The sequence below is a fragment of the Durio zibethinus genome, chromosome 1, assembly GCF_047325235.1.
Source record: "Durio zibethinus cultivar Kanyao isolate XHJ-2024 chromosome 1, ASM4732523v1, whole genome shotgun sequence".
Lineage (NCBI taxonomy): Eukaryota > Viridiplantae > Streptophyta > Magnoliopsida > Malvales > Malvaceae > Durio > Durio zibethinus.
Genome location: NC_143162.1, coordinates 36523817 through 36543494, shown reverse-complemented (window position 1 = coordinate 36543494; position 19678 = coordinate 36523817). Strand labels below are relative to the sequence as shown.

At 32.9% G+C, this 19678-nt stretch overlaps 3 protein-coding genes across 14 annotated transcripts; 2 read left to right on the top strand and 1 right to left on the bottom strand.

The window, feature by feature from the left end:
* The first annotated feature begins 159 nt into the window (after positions 1-159).
* On the top strand, positions 160-4432 carry LOC111312678 (uncharacterized). 2 transcript variants are annotated; one of them, XM_022913157.2, is made up of 5 exons: positions 195-321; positions 411-858; positions 2002-2143; positions 2323-2464; positions 2916-4432. In XM_022913157.2, exons 2-5 carry the CDS (start codon positions 468-470, stop codon positions 3246-3248), a joined length of 1008 nt encoding a protein of 335 aa, XP_022768892.2. In that variant the 5' UTR covers positions 195-321; positions 411-467; the 3' UTR covers positions 3249-4432. The 2 variants fall into 2 exon arrangements, with proteins under 2 accessions (XP_022768891.2, XP_022768892.2); XM_022913156.2 differs by having other exon boundaries at positions 160-858.
* Positions 4199-6257, bottom strand: LOC111312679 (protein BRASSINAZOLE-RESISTANT 1-like). The gene is made up of 2 exons (XM_022913158.2): positions 5787-6257; positions 4199-5324 (listed from the first exon to the last, which is right to left on the bottom strand). Exons 1-2 carry the CDS (start codon positions 6024-6026, stop codon positions 4626-4628), a joined length of 939 nt encoding a protein of 312 aa, XP_022768893.1. The 5' UTR covers positions 6027-6257; the 3' UTR covers positions 4199-4625.
* A 4192-nt stretch (positions 6258-10449) lies between these two features.
* LOC111312677 (uncharacterized) lies at positions 10450-19486 on the top strand. 11 transcript variants are annotated; one of them, XM_089767969.1, is made up of 9 exons: positions 10450-10513; positions 11302-11332; positions 13656-13703; positions 14123-14166; positions 14745-14907; positions 15724-15947; positions 16056-16217; positions 16869-17208; positions 18142-19486. In XM_089767969.1, exons 5-9 carry the CDS (start codon positions 14751-14753, stop codon positions 18429-18431), a joined length of 1173 nt encoding a protein of 390 aa, XP_089624095.1. In that variant the 5' UTR covers positions 10450-10513; positions 11302-11332; positions 13656-13703; positions 14123-14166; positions 14745-14750; the 3' UTR covers positions 18432-19486. The 11 variants fall into 11 exon arrangements, 10 of the variants coding, with proteins under 10 accessions (XP_089624095.1, XP_022768887.2, XP_089624091.1 ...); XR_016346306.1 differs by lacking the exons at positions 10450-10513; positions 11302-11332 and having other exon boundaries at positions 13610-13703; positions 18142-19085; positions 19244-19486; XM_022913152.2 differs by lacking the exons at positions 10450-10513; positions 11302-11332 and having other exon boundaries at positions 13610-13703.
* The last annotated feature ends 192 nt before the right edge of the window (positions 19487-19678 follow it).

The window sequence follows — 19678 nt, the reverse complement described above, 5'->3', positions numbered from 1 at the left end:
TTAAAATTGTGGGTTTTATATTAAATTAAGCGACCCAAGAAAGGGCAAATTTGGTACTTAGGACATAAAATTCAATCCCTTTCAAAATTAAAACGGTAGAAGTTAACCGACTCGCGGGCGAATCACCGGTTAAAACCGGTACCTTACGCATTACAATTCACAGGTATCCGTTTTTAAAAACGTTCGACAACCCCCCTGTTTTTTCCGTCGCGTAGCTCTTCCTCTGTCTTCTAACGCATCCCACGCTTCTCTGCTTTGCTTTCCTGCTTTCTAAGACTTAATCTCTGTTCGCACCGTCTTGACCGTTTTACCCTCCAAAAGGTCTGTAATTCCCTTTCTTACCACTTCAAACAAAAAAATCCTGTAAAATTCGAATATTTGCTATATAAATTCAAGTTTAATGTTCGTAGAGCTCAAATCAAGACGGAAAACAGCTCACGTTTGAAGGTTTTTTACTTTTCGAGGCAATGTCGGTTGTTATTAAGCTTAAGTCATCACCAAAATCGGTGATGGAAACGCGGGCGATTCTCGGTCCCACCGGGAACAGAGTTAGGGTTTCGGATGAGTTAAAGAGAAAAACCGAAGCTCTAAAAAAGCCGCAAAGACCGAAAATTCCAGTCCCCCAGAGCCCACAGTCCGTTGTACAAAGCAATGTCTCCGTCGACAGTTCCTGTTCCTCTGACTCTTCTTATAGCAATTCCTCCGTCAAAACGGTAAGCTCTAGGAAAACCGTCAAGCGCAACGGAGTGAAGCCAATCAAAGCCAAGGTTGCTCCAACAGCTGACGAGGTTGTCACCGACATATCTCCGGTAATATCGGAACCGTTAAAACGATGTGATTGGATCACACAGTTTTCTGGTAAGTTGGTTAAATTTAAAAAAAAAAAAAAAAAAAACTCTGAATTGCGATTTTTTTTTTTTTGAGGTATCAACATGTGATTTTACTGAGACAGTAATTTCTTTTATTGAACATAGTTGTGTTTCGTTCGATATAGGAACATGGCGGTGCCTAATAAATGGTGACAACGTTGAGGGTTTAACCATTTAAGGTTTATTGAAGCTTCTCTGCTAGAGAAGTTGAAAGCTTTTATTACGTTACATAGTGTTTTGACTTTTGACAATGACACCAAAGTGAAATAAATGTCCGGAAATTCAGTGATATCTTTTTTCTTGCAATTCTGTCGGGATTATAATGTACTTTCCTTTTTTATGATAGTTAGGTAGGATGATACTCGTTAAATCATTTGCATATTAATCTTTTTTGTTTCAAGCTGGCGATGCCAACAAAGTTGCCGTGTTGAAAAATGTTCAGTACCTGCATTCTCTGTTGGAAAATTGCCCCCGCATTGAGCTTTTTGTTATTGAATTAGCCAATTATTGGAGGGTTTAGTCATTTTTACCCGTAAAAGCTCAGTCCTGTTTAGCCATTAAGAAACGGGATGTGAGCCTTTTTCTGTTTTTAGAAGGAGTTGAAGGCTTGGAATAGTCATAGGATAATGCTACTGATTGCTTACAGAACCAAATGCGGCTTAGAGCATGTTGGAGTAGTGCAGTAGCATCAGCAGTGCTAGGCTAGCCAAATAGCTGAACAAAGCATGGTTTCTTAGATTTTGATATGATATGTTATGATTTATTAGTATCTAGTAAGGCTTTGACCATAATATCATTCACGGGCTCATAGCAATATCCCAAAAATGTACAGAAGAATCTTAACCATTTGATTTGACATGCCAAGACTTCCTGAGTTTCTAATTATCAATGAGTTTTAACAGAACTATGTTATAGCCTTTTCTATTACATTTGATGCTATTTTACAATTATTTTTTGTCGTATGTGTGATTCCATTAACTTTTCTAAGGTTTATGAAGTTTTTAATAATTAACACTAGGTGCATGTTCGTTTAACTCTCACTTCGTTTAACTCTCACTTCGATTCATCATTGGCCTGTCTTTGATCCTGTCTTCTGCTAACATTGAAATTTACAATTTCATTATTTGTGTAGACCCTTTGTATTCTTCTTTCCATGACGAAGAGTGGGGTGTTCCAATTCATGATGACAGGAAGCTGTTTGAGCTACTGGTCTTTTCACAAGCCTTAGCTGAACTCAGCTGGCCAGCAATTCTCAATAAGAGAGACACATTCAGGTATCTTTGTCATGAACAAGATACTACCTTGATTCTCTCATTTTCCTCGTTCTTTAGTTTTTCGTCTCTTTATTTATTCATTTATTTGTAAAGCTGCAACTATAAAAGCAGATCAGAAATAGTAAAGAAGAATAATGCATTTGATCAGTGTTTTGTTTATTGTTGAATTATTTTTGCAGGAAGCTTTTCGACAATTTTGATCCATCATCAATTGCACAGTTTAGTGAGAAGAAGATGCTGTCATTGAAAGTTGATGGTAGCCTATTGCTTTCTGAACCAAAGCTTCGTGCAGTAGTGGAGAATGCTAAGCAGATGCTTAAGGTAAATATCTGGTTATCTGATGAGGGAAAAGAGGAGAAAATAAGCAATCCTTAGGTCATAGCATCAAATCTTTCACCCTTCCTTATTTTAGGTGCATGTCAGCGTCATACAGTGTAGACTGACAAATCGCAAAGCATTTTGAATGCTTTGACTTCATACCACCTAGACAGTTGTTTGATATAATTCTTATATCTTGTATACATTCACAAAATAAAAATATATTACCCTTAAATGGTAGCTTTATGTCTGATATAGTAGCAAGCATTGACACGTTTTATTGATGATAGTGCTAATTTGTTGCATCTGCAAACTTACTTCCCTTCCCTCCCTTTACGCACAAAACAAACAAAAAGGGCATCAAGTTGCCTATGGCAGCTAAATCAAGTGTGTATGATGGAAACATAAGATATCCTTATATGCTAAAGCCCTATGGTTTGTTAAAACATTGCAGGTTCAGCAGGAATTTGGTTCTTTCAGTAGCTATTGCTGGGGATTTGTAAACCACAAACCATTAAGAAATGGATTCCGTTATGTGCGTCAAGTACCAATTAAGACCCCAAAGGCTGAACTCATGAGCAAGGATATGAGGCAGAGAGGCTTCCGTTGTGTGGGACCTACTGTTGTTTATTCATTCATGCAAGTGGCAGGAATTGTTAATGATCATCTTGTAACTTGCTTCAGATACCAAGAATGCAATGCAAATGTCAAAAAGGATATAAAACCAAAGATTGACGAAATAGAAGGGCTAACTAAAGATGTGGAGAACACATGCTTATCTCGCTAGGGAATGCCTGAGTCACATACCTTATTCTTCGCTAATCACACAGATCTTAGTAACAAGAAGATTGTAGCAGGAGAATGAAGGCCAGATGTTCTGAAACATGGGTCAGTATTTCCCTCGCCATATGGTATTGCAGAATCTTTCTTCATCCTCCTTGTATCATCTAGCTAACCAGTAAGTTTTTGTACAATGAAGGATTCTTTTCTGATGTTGTCTGTTACTAAATGCTAATGCTCCCGTAAAAACCTATGTGTGCCTTGTCATCTCAGTAGTCTTTGTAGAGTTTTTGTAACATTACCTTAAACCTGCTGTTCTTATCATTTAGTTACGGTAATAAAGTTCGATCGTTTATATAAATTCATTTTAGTTGAGTTATTTTCTTGCCAATTGTGTAGTTTCAGTATTTTTTTGAACAATTGAATCGAATGATATCTGGTTATGTGAATACTGGTAAGTAATAAAGATTGAAAGCATCCGAATTCACATACAAGATAATTAGACAAATGATATGATGACCGACAGAAAGCTACATGGTCGATGGCCCAACCCCCGGATGGACACAAAATGGAAGGTTAGAGTCTCTATCAATTGAAGAGATATGGATAAGACTAGACCATTCCACTCATACAAAGGAGACTGGTCTTGCAGTTCAGCTCTGCAATCTAAATTCGTTAATATTTTTTTCCATTATGAGATGTGCATTATTACTAGATTATTTTGAGTAAACGTGGGGTTTGTCGGAGGCAATCCCCACTCTAGAGGCAGCCAACTCTTGGGTAAAAATTAATCTTGGTGGTGGCCCAGAGGTCATCTAAATGTGCTCATCAGCTAGTAAATATAGATGGTAGGGATACATCGAGCAATAATATTTTCTATTTACATCTCCATTTGCCTCTTTGTTAGGATTAACTTTGATTGGGTGATTGGCCACATGAAGAAAGAAGCCTCAATCATGAATATAAAAATAAAAAATCTTACCAACATGATCATAATTCATACATCCATTGACAGTACAAACCACTGGAATAATTCCATTCTGTGAGGTTTAACCCAAGCCTACAAAGCCTAAAGGAAAGATAAAACAACTCCATAATGCTTGTAAAAGCAACCCAATTCCCTAACAATTCAACAAGGGAATGTAAGCATAAACTAACTGAAAAAAAAAAAAAAAAAAAGAAAGAAAGAAAGGAACGATTGCAGATGAAAATGTAATTCCTCCCAACTTTGGTTTAGGCTTTCCAATTTAGATGAAACAACAGAACTGAGAATGCTCTTTCATCAATATCTGACAGTGAGAACCGGGGAGGGTTAGGCAAAACAGCTTTTTCTTCTGTTTTAACATACTTTCACAACAACATTGGACTGTTAGCCTCACTTGGTTTAACACCGAGCCTTCCCGCTTCCGAGCGTTAGCTCCAGATCATCTAAGCCTACTTCATGAATCCTCTCTCCTTCCCACGGCTTCACCTGTCCACTCTCAAACTGAAACTCTGAACCTCGCCCTTTCTCTTTGATCAAATCATTGGGCAAATTTTGTGGAGCCAAAGGTTTCACAAGATTAAATGTTGGAGACGTCGGCACTTGAGATATTGAAGGCGCAAACATTTGAAATCTTATCCATTGACCAGATTCAACCGTGGAAGTATCAGATTCGTCGCATTCAGGTATAGTAGCAGGGGCATGAAAATGACGGTGGGTTGGACTAGCAGGGGCAGATACAGCATAAAAAGGGTAGTTAAAAGAGGCCATGGACTCTTTCGCAATGGCCTCCCAGTTGGGTATTGGCTTGGGGTTTCTTGAGGTTGGGGATGAAAGTGGTGGTGTCACGGGGGCACTGTTTGAGATTCTGAGAAGAGGCAGAGAGGAAGGAATGGCGCTTCGAAGGAATGGACGGAGACTAGACGGGTTATTAGCAGCATCAAGCCTAGTGGGACTAGCGAAGGAAGAGGAGGAAGGACTGACTTGACAGGAAGGAATTGGGCTTGGAAATGCAGAAGACAATGGACTCGGGTTTTGGGATGAAAATGGGGTAATTTTAGCTGAACTGCTCGGTATATCCATTGCAGGTGGCTTACATCCCTGCACAACAGATCCAATTAAAAACCAAAAATTATCAACAGGAAATGCTTTATTAATCAAGACTCAACAGGATAATACAGGAAACAGAGAAAAAAAAAAAAACGCAACAAATACCAGCTAATCAATAAAAATTGTTCATCATTCATCAAAGTTTCATTTCAGTTATTTAATGAAGTTTCAGTTCCAACACAGATAAAAAAAAAATCATTGTTCCAGAATCCATAACAATGACTTTTTTTTACCCAATCTTTCAAGCAAGTAAACAAAAGCAAATCAAACCGAAACTGAACAGACAAAAGAAACCCAGAGAGCAAAACCAAACTAAAATCACGATGGGAACTAGATCCAACTAAATTAGAACAAAAAAATGAGCAGAGAAGTTAAAAAAATTTACAGCTTCTTTTTTTTATAGATCTATCATTCAGTAAAAAAGTGAAAAGAAGAGAAGGGTAAATTAGATACCTTTCGATAAGTGGTGCCATCTTCTTCAACGAACCAACCAGCTTCGGCACAAAGAGCTTTGAGGACTTCATTGTTATCACAGTGCTTGGGCAAATTGTAATTTCCTAGAGCTCTAAGGCCAGTATATATCTTAGCAGCAACAGCTCTTCTCCTCCTCTCTCTCCTCCTGTTATTCTCTCTCTCCCTCCACGACGGTTTCCTCCTTGGCGCCGGCATCGACGTCGCCCCATCTGACGTCATCTCTCCGCCTCTAGTAACGGCGGCGAGGCGTGGGGGTGCCTTTTTGAGGATTATTATAAAAAAAAAAAAAAAGGGTAGGAAAGAAGGAAGAAGTGGGAGAGGTTCACGAGAAATACGCTTTGCCTTCGCTGCGAAAGGAAAATGTTAAAGAACAAAGAATCTTTGGTCCTCTGTTTGGACCCAAACAATAAAAAAAAAAAAAAAAAAGAAACACACTCTGCCCATCGCCCCTGCTTTGTTTTCATAGAAATTATATAGTGCGGGTGAATGCATGAAAGCTCTCTCTAATTTAAAAAAAATAAAAAAAGAGCAATTGAGAGCGTTGGATTAGAGTTGAAACTGCTGAATGATGAGGACACGTGGACAAGCTGAGGAAACGTGGAGAGAAGGGAGAAAAGAACGTGGCGCGTGAAAGGTCGGAGTACGTTACGAGTAATGACCAAATATAATAGTGTAAGATAGAAGGAAGGTGGGACCAAGTCGTTGGAGGGAGTGGGACCCACTGGATATGAGCATATCCGACAGATCATCTGATCAGTTTCTACGTTCAGTGTTCTCATTTCCCAACATCAGAGATTTTTGGCAGTTTCACTTTCACAACCTCTTGCCTCTACAAATTTTAATATTATTAAAATCGAATCAAATATAATAAAAAATATATCAAAGATTTTCAAATTCGTGTTAAATGTTATCAAAATTATTATATTAATCATCAAAATTATACCATAATAATACATTAAAAATTATTAAAATTATATAAAAAATTGTAAAAAATTTTACAAAATTCGTTTAAAGTTATCAAAATTATATGAAATGTTAACAAAATTATATAAAAACTTTTAAAATTGTACCAAAAGCTTCAAAAAGTATATTAAAGATTACTAAAAATATATAAAATGTTACCAAAATTATATAAAAAGATTATCTTAATTATTATATAAATCACCAAAATTATATCAAATATTATTATCATAATTTATCAAAGTTTACCAAATTTATATCATAAATTAAAAAAATCGTGTTAAAGGTTAAAAAAGTATATTAAAGAGATAAAAAATATATAGAAAATTATCAAAATCATATCAATGTTTATTAAAATCACATAAAAATCACTCAATTTATATTAAAAGTTATCAAAATTATTAGAAAGGTTATTAAAATTATATAAAAAGTTATTAAAATTATTACATAGGTTACAAAACTATATTAAAGGTTACAAAAATTATGCTAAAAATTAACATAATTATATCAAAGGTTTTCAAAATGATATAAAATGTTATTAAATTATATCAAAAGTTATCAAATTATATAAAAGTTACCAAATTTGTATAAAAAATTTATCAAAATTATTATAAAATTTATTAAAAATCATATTAAATGTTATCAAGTTATATAAAAAATTACTAAAATTATATTTTTTCCACATGTTAATAACATGAGCCATCCATATTGAAAAAATTTTTTGACAAAAAATTTGACTTTTATATATTTATATTGAATAAAGCAACTAAAACATAAAAAATAAGGTTACTGAAAACTAAAATTGTTTTATAGCTTTTTTTGGTAATATTTCAAATAATTTCAGTAACATATGTCCTGAAACCACCAAAAACCTTTGCTTGGTTTCCATTTCTCTGCTGTCTAATTTATTCTATCGTACCATTTTATTTTCAATTTCTGATAGGAAGGTAAAAATTCACTATCTTTTCAATCTTTTTCTTGTATTTAGTCTGAAATTGCTTTATATATGCTTGGTTCAATCACATAGGTTTTACCTGGGAAGTAGATGCAGTCCAAGATTGTTCATAGACTCTGAAACTGGGTTGGAAAAGGGTGAGGGGAGAATAGAAGCTGTCAAGGATGTTGGTCTTGGTGGCCTCTTATTATTAAAGATTTCAAACCTGAAGATGTAGAATGGGTGATCGGTCTGCCGTCAAAAGGAGCTGATTTAGTGACCTCTGGATCACCTGAAGATGTTCACACTGTTAGGTGGAAGTACAATGTTCCTAATTGCAGTGGTTAGAACAAGAACTGAAAAGATTGGACCAAGGGAATGATGAATTCAAGGCAAAGTTTGTATTATATGCTATAGGGAAGATTCTATGTCCCGTTATGAAATCAGAGATTCCTCAGTGTTATTTGTTTTCCATCCGAGATCTTACCAAACTAAAAGAGTTGAATTAGCAAAAGTCTTGTGTGGCCACTTCTGGATGGAATTCAATAATTTCTGCAAAAAAACTGAAACAGGATTCCAAGGTCAATGATGTTAGAAAAGTGGTGAGAGAACGTACATTGTCCCTTCCATGATTGTTACTTGATTTTTCTGTCAACTGTTGTTTTATTGATAGAATACGTTTATATAGATGAAGTTTTTGGATAAAACTATTCATGCATGAGTCATTTCGCAAGTCTGAACTTGAAAAGCACTTCATGATTAAAGATTTTCCAATTGTATTTCCACAGTGGGTACAAGGTCAGATGACAGTACCGGGTGAGTACTTTTCAACAACTAACTAATTTTTATGAATCCTTTCTCATTACAGCTATGAATATGGGATGTATGCAAGTGAAATCAACATTCCCTCTAACAGATGTGGTAAGTTACTGATTGATTAAAATATATTAGGGTTGACATTAATTTGGAGTCTATAATGCAAAAAGCTTGCTTCTCTTATTGTAGCATGTAGGTGAATTTGACCTGACTGCTACTATTAGACATTATCCAGTCTGAATTTAATTTTGCACGGAAATCGTGCAACGGAAGGCAGTGGCTACTTATCAGCTTTTCAACAAGTTAGATGGAAAAGAATGACTAAACGATTTGGTCAACAGTTGCCTATAAGCAGATGTTCTTTTAGAACCACATTATATTATTTTTCAATACACTAATCAGTACCGTCCACAAATGTATGGTCCACTTATAAATAGCGAAAGTCATGCAATTGAACGGTACTGATAAATGAATTGAAAAATAATAGATAGAAAATTAACGAAGGAGAGCGTAACCCATGAGTATCATTTTAAAATTTTTTTTAAGTAATACTATGTGGTTATCAATTTATCATAATAATAAATGATAATCATATATATTAATACATTAATGCAGTATTTAATTTAATTTAAATTTACTTTAGTTTCTTGTATTTTTTAAAAAAATTTCAATTAGTATCCATCCATTTATTCAATTAAGAATATTTTCTAATGCATGCCTACTGTTTTTTTTTTATTATTATTCAAAAAACATAGTAAATTTGTTTAAAATTTTAAATTAACAATGGTATATATGTTTATCTCTGCATTTACAAGTCAAATTTAAGAAATTAAGATGACAATTCAAAATATTTAGCATGTTCATCTAGAAAACCAGACTTATAGCTCACCAACTCTCTTCTTTGAGTGCCCCACCTTATCAACATGTAATCGATATTCTGACTAACTCACACCAAATATAAAATTTAATATTATATGAGATTAATTAAAAAGAACTATAAAATTTATGTATTTTTATAATAGTTTAATTGACTCATTCAATTATTTATAATATTCAACAAATTAAAAAAAATTTTAAATAATAAAATAATATGCAAAGTAGAATCATCAACTTAGTTCACACTTTAATTATGAAAATTTTAAAGTTGGATTTTAAAACCGAATTTTATTCGCCTCCCAATTTCCCCTATATGAAAAAAAAAAATTTTTTTTTAAAGGGCTAAAAAATTCAAGTTTTCAACTTATTTTTAAAAGCTAAATTTTTCTACTTAAATAAAAACATATGATTATTTAACTTTTTAGCTAAAAAAACATGATTAGCACTTTTTTATTTCATACAAAAAACATTCTTTATATATGAATACTGAAACTATTTAAATTTCATAATTTTTTAATCAAATTTAATTTTCGTTATTTACGCATGATATTGTTGTTAAAAGGACATTTACTCTTGAATTAATTTTTTTTTAATTTTAAATTTATTGAATATTCCATCTTAAGAGTGACTCAATTAATGAATTGAACTAAAATCAAATTACTGTTTAATAAAATTTTAAATGATCATCTAAGTTGCTTTATTGCAGGGTAGGAAAATCAAACCACAAACGAAGTAACCAAATCCTTATAAATTTGGAGTTGACAAAGTCAAAAAACTCACCAACGGGGTAAAGGAAGCTTCACGGAAGGCCGGCCGCCCCAAAATAAAGTATTTTTTATTTTGACCGTAGGGTCCCTCTGCTTCAACGGGATCCATGACCTCAGCCAATGACGGATGGCCACGTCATACCGGTGCTTAATATTCCTCCTTGATGGACGATCAACATTGTTAACTGTGGGCGGGTAACCCTGGTTAGGTTTTGTGGTTGGCAGTTAACCTCTCCACTGCCTCTCATATAAAATACTCCCCAAAGCTTTGCGAGTAGTGAATTGAGCTAACTAAATTAACGAAGTCACTCACCGCCGAGTCACCGGCTTCCTCCGAGTCCGATCGTTTCAAGGTTAGAATTCCTCTTTTTCTTCTTCTTTTTTCATCTAAGTATTAATCTTGTTTTATTTCATTGATAACAGATGTGGGTTTACAACATCTTGTGATTCTGTTTTTGTTGCTTTTTTTTTTTTTTCCTTCCCTTGTGTTGTTTATGTGAACGATAAGAAGCGGGAGGAAATGGTTGCGTCATTTACTATTGTTTTTAAGTTTTCCTGATGGAAATGAATTTGATGTCAAACAAGTTAATCATCAAAATTAAATATTTATTATATAATGTCATTTTAACAGGTTTCATGATGAAAAAGCGAAGATGAAAATATTTAATTTAAAATTAATTGATAATAAATAAAAATATTTAATTTGATTATAAAAAATTAAATATTTATTAAATATGAGATAATATCATTTTAACAATTTTATCATTTGTAGATGAAAATAATTAATTGATAGTAAATAAAAAGATCAAACTTGAGATTACATAACAAAAAATTGAATATTTATTATATTTGAAATAATATTATTTTAACAGGTCTTATTGCGTATAAACATAGATTAAAAAAATTTATTATATGATAAATTTAAAAAATATAACAAAAAAATGATTGTAATATTATAGTAAATATTCAACTTAAAATTAATTAATTATAAATAAATAGATTAAATTTAAATATAAAATTATAAAAAAATTATATATTTATTAAATATAAAATAATATTATTTTAATACTTTTCATGAAAACAAAGGGAGAATTTTGTTTTCTTTTAACCTTAAGTTTTGATTTTCGGTTTTGCCAAACAGGTTGAACGTTGGAAGCTGGCTCTTATTTAAGGTAATATTTGAGCTCTGTTTTCTTCATGATTTCCCTTTTCAGTTCCCTACCGGCTTTAGAATTTTTTAGCTGTTTGGGGCGTCGCTTCCTATTAACCAGGCAGGGTTATGGTGACCCTTTAACTCAGCCGTTTGTCTTATACCTCCCAAAACCATTTCTCATAAAATAAGTACAACTAATTTTGAACTTATTTTGCACAAATTAAAAGTGTAAATTCAAATCGATATAATATTAAATTTGAGTTTAAATTTGAGTTTCACTTGAAATTTAAAGCTTAAAATTCAGTTTGAACTCGATCAAATTTTAATTTTTTAATTTTAATTTAATTTGAGATAAAAATTAAGTTATTCGAATTTATTAAATTAAGTTTAATTATTATATAAAAATAAATTTAATTTTTATATTCAACAAAATTTTGATTATTTATATTCAAATTCGAATTTAAAGTATTTTATTAATTAAAATAATAAAATATATTAAAATATAAAAATTAAATTAAATTTATAAATTATTCGAATTATATATAAAAATATTTAAATTTAATTTAATCCATAAATTAAATTACTCAAACTCAAATTCAATTCAATAATAATCAATCAAATTTTAATTTTATTTAAATTAAATTTAAATAATTTATGAAAATTAAGGTATTATTTACACTTTTAATAAAAACGTGAATGATTCTTAAATGTCGACTTTTTAGTGACAAATGAAAAATTTATATTACTAAAAAATTATTCTTAGATGCGCTTGGCGGCGTTGGCATGCTTTTCAGTTTCGCTAATTCCTAAATACTTTATTGTCGGAATACTATTGTTTTATTTCCATGCCGACAAATACGTCAGGTAATGCCAAAAAGTTTCCGTACATTTGGTTTATTGTAAGTTTGTAAGCATGTCTTGACCGTATTAAGCATGTCTTGACCGTATTAAGCATGTCTGTCCAAATATGCATATCAAGAGAATTAAGGCCTACTATATTAGACGTGAAACAATGGTAAATTCTCGTATGGAATGACTGCAAATTTGGTAATTGAAATTTTATAGGTTTATATACATGCTGGAATTTTTTTAAAAATTAATCATATAAGTGTAAAATTAGATCATTATAGATTTATAATTTAATTTAATTAGTTCATATAATTTTTTTTAAATAATTAATAAATTTTAAATCAAATTTGACTAGTTATAAATTTTTTTATTTTCAAATTAAATTATAACATAATGGATTCTTTTACTAGTCATTTGAGAATATATTAGTACAAATTAAAAAAAATTTATGTATTTTTTTGGGTTAAAACATAATTACATAACATAATGTTATTTAACAATTTAATACATAAAACAATGATTTGATATAAAAATATATATAAAAAATGACAATTTAAAATTTTAATAAATATTATATATAAATTTAATAAAATAAAATTTTTTATATTTTGTGTTAATATAAATATATAAATTATTAATATTTTATATAATACAAGTATAACGATAATAATAGCCGTAAGTAAGCTTCCTACCTCTAAAAAGAGGAAGTACTGAAATTCGATTTGTCAGTCCTAGAAGTGAGACCTTTTTCTTTTGATACAAATCCAAAACTAATTGTTATTCATTTAATAATTTCCCTATAAAGGTTGAAAAAATCTATTGTACATGGGACCATAAATATCTAATATATGGAGTCATGTCGGGCACTTTTTGGACAGATAAATTTTATTACATTTACAGCAGGTTGTCCTAAAACCCATGAAACCATCAAATCAATGGTAAGAAACATTAAATTTAACTTTAATAAGTAGAACTAGAATCCCCTGGATTATTCTAGAATTGACCTTACTTGCCCTTTTTTTTTTTTTGACGATCTCATTTTTATTGGTTAGTACTAAAGACTTGATCACAACTTGCTGGTTCGGATTTTGACTACTCCACTTCCTTAATATTGCTCATCTTTCATTTTTTTTTTTAATATAAAGATTTTTAGACTTTTTGTTTTTTTAATTTATTCAAATAAATTTATTTACGTTAAATTTAATAAATTTATAAAAAATATTTTTTTCATAATACCGTTGATTAATAATTTCTCAGTTTTCGGGTGAAATAATTTGGTACTTGAAAACAAAGAGCCAACTAGGATAACCAAGGTTATTTACATCCAACAAGAGATCCCGTGGTCCCTGTTTTTGCCAAATGCTTCCCTAATTCGAACCCCGGCGGCTTAACCAGGGTTACTTATGGTTTCTTTATTATTAAGTAGCTGGTCAGAGGTGTTCTCGTTGCCGAATAGTGTATTCTAATACTAGAGAGTGGTGTGATTCATAAAGGAAACGAAGCACGCAGTCACTCTTTCCGGTGGATCGTCCTAAAAGCTGGTAAACGATTATTCTTTTAATTTGCTTCTGGTTTTTTAAACATCAATTCTTTTTCTTCTTTGTTTAGTATTGATCAAAGCTCGCAGTGGATAAAAAAGTATAATTTGGTTTTGTGAAATTAGCTAAAGACCCTCTGTTTAGTTGGTCAGAAAAGGAAGGAAAAGAGAAAAGATAACAATATTCTTAGATGAGAAAGGGAAAGTGGAAGGCTTTATCGTTATGTTTTAGTAGTGGACTTTGATGTCAACCAAGTCAACGAGTCAGAGGGACCCGAAAGCTGAAAGATATATTCATTGTTTTGGTTTCTTTTCTTTTTAATTTTGTTTACCTTCACTTTCTTGGCAACCAAACAGAAGGTAAGTAATCATAGCTTTTAGCTGATCTTTTGGTTTTCTTTGAATTTTTATATTGCGTGACAGATTGAGTGCTGGAATCCGGCAGCACAAGTCCACCGGAAAGTGAGGTGTTCTTTTCTCCTTAGCCTCCCTACCCATTTTTCCTTTTTTCTTTTATAATTTTTATGGTCTTGTTTTGCTGCTTTTACTCTGAAAACTATATTTTTTTCATCATTGTTTATTGTGAAAAATAATACCATCTGAATCAAAGTTTAGATCAAACAAAAAGAAAAAAAAAATTCCTCCATGATAATATATATTGGTTACATTTAAAGACTTTGCCTTAAACTAAAATTAGTCTGATGCAATTTTAAGTGTTCCATAGCTCTCCTGGGCCTTAAAGAACAGGTAATTTGAGTGGCTTCTTATAGTTGACCTAGGTGAAAGGTTAGTTGCTCTTAATCCATTCAGGGATATTCACTGTTAATCTACTAATTGGATAATTTTGGCTGATGCTGTATGATTCTGTTTGTGTACATAATGTATCATTTGCTAGTACTTTTTGTGATTTGCTCTTTTAATGTATTGTTATGTGTTGATGAGTAGCAGAAACTTGATATCAACCAGCTTGAAAGGCCTTCCTTTTACAGCTGGACCAGATAAAATATTCGGTCATGAGGTTGTTTTTTGTGTTCTCTGAAATTAGATCTCCATGGCCACTCCGACAGCTTCCCCACCAGTGAATCTTTCTTTCACCTGCACCGATGAGGAGGTCGTTATTGCTTTGTACAAATTGACCAGTGGATATCCTCTACCAAGCAATGTTATTGAAGAAAATCCTTACAGACTCAATCCTGAAAATTTACCTGGTAAGGGTTGTTATTTTTGCCATAAGTTATCAATAAATAACTTGGATTTTTGCTACAATCTAGTATAGTGTATCACTAAGACAATTAATCATTTCTCTTTCTGACCCTTACTAATTTAATTTAATTAATTTCTCTGTTGGGTAATGAGTAAGATTTTGTTTCTATTATGTCATCACAGGATTATTAGTCTGTTTCTTTGCCACTGTAAAATAAATGCATGTTCAATATTCTTACTTACATCCACCTTTTTGTTGCAAAGTCTTTTGTCTCTGATACAGCCCATGCCAAAGGCTGTATCTTCTTGGACTCTTTCTGACCTTATTTTCAGGTTATACTCATTTTATCATGAAGTTATGGAAGATTTCTTGAATATAGATGTGCCCTAGAATGGCATGTGAAATGAAGCGAAAGGGATTAAATTTGTTGTTAAATTTATGTCCTCAAGACTGCTGCAACGAAAGGTAGTTCTTATTATTACTTTCTAAGAAAGTTGAGTTCTTATGGGGTATGCGAAGCTATACCATTAATGCAGGATGTTAATTTGGCTTTGAGATATTTTAATCTCCTTGTCAAAAGCGGAATACCTTGTTATTTTCATTAAAAGAATAAAGAGTTATATAAGTTGGTGGTGAAGTCTAGTGTGATAAACCAAATGTTATTTCAAGTAAAAATTTCTGCATCACAAAACCTATATGTCAATCATGTTTATGTTTTAGGCATAATATGAATTACTTAATCTTTTGCACATCAATTATGATGCGAGCTGATCAGTCTTCTGGAGTTACAAGACTCATGGCAATTAATTGCTATATGCAGATGGTCATTGGTTCTTGATTTGCTCAAGGGAGAACATTGATATGGAACATGGCCTTTGGAAGATCAAAGAGGAGGCCTGTGAAGTATTCTCAAACTCTGATATTATTGGTTGGAGAACCACTCTTGAATATAAGGGTCAAGTCCCTTATGAGAGTAAAACTAACTGGTTGATGCAAGTATTCAGCACAACTCTGAAGAGACTGTCTGATGACAATGAGAAAAAGGTACTCTATTGAAAGTGAAAGTCCTACAAGCTTACGTGTTAACATGCTTGTTTGATTTCAATATCAACTTGGCCTGCCAGTCAACCAGTTTGGTTGGATGATATGCAGGAAATGAGCTCCCTATGCAGAGTGTTTCTTGTTCCCAGCCATGAGATGCAGCAGAGAGTGTCTAGTGCTGGTATTGACACAGAAATTAGGAATCAGTTGGCACAACCTCCTGTTCTGGATGCTAACAGCTGTACAAGAATCGGTTCCTCAAGCAACCCTGTGGTATGTCAGTATATGCATCTTTGCTTTTCTTTGGTCAGTTTGGCACTTTAATTTCTTCTTTTTGGGATAAGTTAGCTTCAGTTTCACTTTTTAATTGTTTTACAATAATTATACATAAGTCTTTCAAGTTGAGGGCTTTTACACCAAACTTTCTATTTGGACTTTTTTTTAACATTGCAAGTATTGAAGATTTGAAACTTCCTTTAGAGTTACCTAAAATAGTAGCAAGATGCCCCTAGCACATGAAATCTGTGCTTTGATTAGGTTTGTTCTTCTCACTGACAAGGAAAATTCTAGATTTGAATAGTTATGAATAATTTCTTCTTTAGCTAAATTTTTTCTATGGTTTGTCATAATGCATATACTTGTGCAATTTGGTAGTTTATAGATTTAAACTATTTTCTATGAATGTTAGAATCTGGAAATCAAACAAATAAGTTTATTTTGAGTGCTAGGATGTCTTACAAGATTGATAAGATACCACTAGACAACTAGATCTAAAAAGTCCATGGGCAACTCATTGACATTATGTGTATCTGGAGACTGGAGAGAATCTGAAGAGGATGAGTTTTTGTTCTCTGTCATTTTTTTCAATAATTAAAATTGGGTGTTTTTCTGTTTGCAAATTTGAGGTCTAGCGATTATTTGTAGGTGAACAAGCCTGACGAGACAGAAGTATTGGCTGTTGCAGAGAGACTTCCAGTTCGAGAGCATCAAGGAGAGAACCTAGTCGAATTAGATTTTTTCTCAAGACCTGATCTCTTTTCAGGAGGTAACTTCATAGAATTGAAGGATCTGGATAACCCTGCATCTTCTTCAAGTTCTGAAAATTCAAGCGCCATGAGCATTTCATCGGATGAATGTTTTGATTCAATGGCTTTCTTGCAAGACCTTGAGGACCAAAATGTAGAACAGAATGATGCAGGTAGAAGGCTTAATGTCTCTGCGCCCAACAAATCGGATGATGTGGTTATAGTTTCAGCCACTTTAGGTTTGTCAACTTTCTCACTTTGTCAAGTTTCCTTGGTTACCATCTTCTTTCTGCTTCACATCATATGAGGTTTTCTTACATTTCCTTAGAAAAAGACACATGGTCCAACTCCTGAAAATCAAACTTGTTCTTGCATCAGAAGTTGTTTGTGAACTTATTTCTCTAGAACCAGCCTGAATAACGGGACTGCTGAAAATTTTCATACTTTCTGAACCATGATCAACTTTTCTCATCAAGTTGAATGTAAGATGAATGAAAACTTTTCTCAATATCCCAAAGAGAGGGAACACCATTAAAACAGAAGTTTCTGAACATGTGGCAAAATAATGAGGATGCATGACAATTATAAAGAATGATGCATCTAGCATTAACTACAGCCTAGTATATTAATTCTTTAGCGAGATTGAAATTTAACCTTGCAAGACCCACTATTCATATTTTAGTGGAAGAAACCATAGGCAATAGCTGCTATCCTAACCTTCCATTTTATTTATTATTATGTCTTTTACTGGTGAGATATGATGATGTGCAAGCATGAATTTACCAGCGCCATGCCAAAGATTTTGATGATATAACATTAACCATTTTTTAAGTCCTGGAAAATATATATGTATGATCATAGAGACCCTTCAAATGCCAAGTGAAACTGCCTTTGTTTGGAATTTTATCTCAGTTCATGTCCTCTTTAGTTGCATCAAGCATGTCATTGATGATGCAAAATGGTAGTGGAATCTATTGGATAACCATCATTTCCTGCTGATAATAGTACTTGCTTGTCTGCGGTCTAGTTAATGTGTATGTATGCGTCTACATATTTTATCAAGTTCAAACCAGTATTTCACCCATTACGTCCTTTACCTAAGCTTTAATTTATTGCTATGATGAATTTTCCCGTGGGATATGCAAAAGTTTTGATTTTTGATTTATGAGCAGGATCTGTAGTTCGTGTTGAGGGAAGCAACTCAACTCGTAATGAATTCTGCAAAACCGCTGGCTCTGTGCCTGTTTCTGCTTCTGGGAGTAAAGACCGAAACAACAAGGTTGCAAAGCATGCAAAAGGGAATCAAAGGGGTGAAGTTCCATTGTCAGCGTCGTCGTCGTCGTCATCATCATCATCATCATCATCCGACAGCCATACGGCAGCAGCAGGTGAAAGAAAGAGAGCAGCATTTGGCGGAATGAAAAAACTTGGAAGGAAGTACTTATGCTTTATATCATGTTAGATAATTGTTTTCACACGTACATCATTTGTAAGGTAGTAAATTAGTATCATATTCACAAGGTAGTGAATTAGTATCATATTCACTAGGTAGTGAATTATATCATAGTGTGCAGATTAACTGCTATGTATGAGTGCAGCTTCAAGGTCAGGGGTAATTAGACAAATGAAATAAAATTTTTTTTTATGAAAGAATCATAAATACTAGCATTAGCTTACTCAGTAATCATTGGAAAGGAAGATTCGAATTCTACTATAAAAAAATGCAAAAAATCTGTACACTTCTCCCTCACTCGTACTGGCAATGTTCTTGTTGCTAGGGAATGCAGATCTTTCATCACGCGTACACTAGATTGATGATCGTCTTTTTTCCTGATGATCCTTGGCACATGACCGTGATCGTCCTGCTCTTGACATGACGTCGACGTGACTGTCGCAAAATCGACTTCGTCTGTTGCGTACTCAGATGGGAGGGGCTTGATTGATCTTTTTGGCTCAACTGGTGGCTTTTCGCGATCACATTTTGCTGATCTTCTTAGTTTCATTGGTGGCTCTTTGTGATCACACTCTTGTCGTTCTCATCGGAAGCTTGAGAGCTTCATTTTTCTCGGCTCAACCAGATAGCACCAAGCTTTATCACTCCATTAGAGTTTTCAAAGTGATGATTGCTATCGTTATTCTTATCATTGGATTCCTCATACGTTTTCACAATGACTATAATTTTTTTTTTTTGTTGTGGGCAATTCCTGAACCTATGCGATCCCAAACACAAAAAGCAATTAAAGGTAATAACTTTTTTACCCTCGTCCTTGTCAGGTTCCTCAACCCTTGCGTTGTGATGTCAAAATTTCTCTTCGCATCCTCTGATAGAAGAGCTACTACTCGTGTCTCAGTCAAGTTGTTGTCCCTAGGCTGGTAAGTGGACTTTTTTCGAAGGCCCAGCAAGCAAGCCCGGAGAAGGAAGAAATCAATTTTTTTCTACGAAAATCTTTGGATATGGAACATGGATTCAATTGTAATTATTTTTAAAAAATTAATATATAAATAAATTAAAATTAATTTTTTTAGTAAAATAAATTTGACCATATCACTTGTAAATTTGTGAGATTTATGAGGTTTACAAGCAAATTTTTATAAATTTTAGTATCTTAAAATTGGGAACATGTTATAAATAAAAATTAAAATTCGAACCATACTTCGATTCTTTATCCATAAATAAACCGGCGTAGTGCAACTTTCTAAATTAAAATC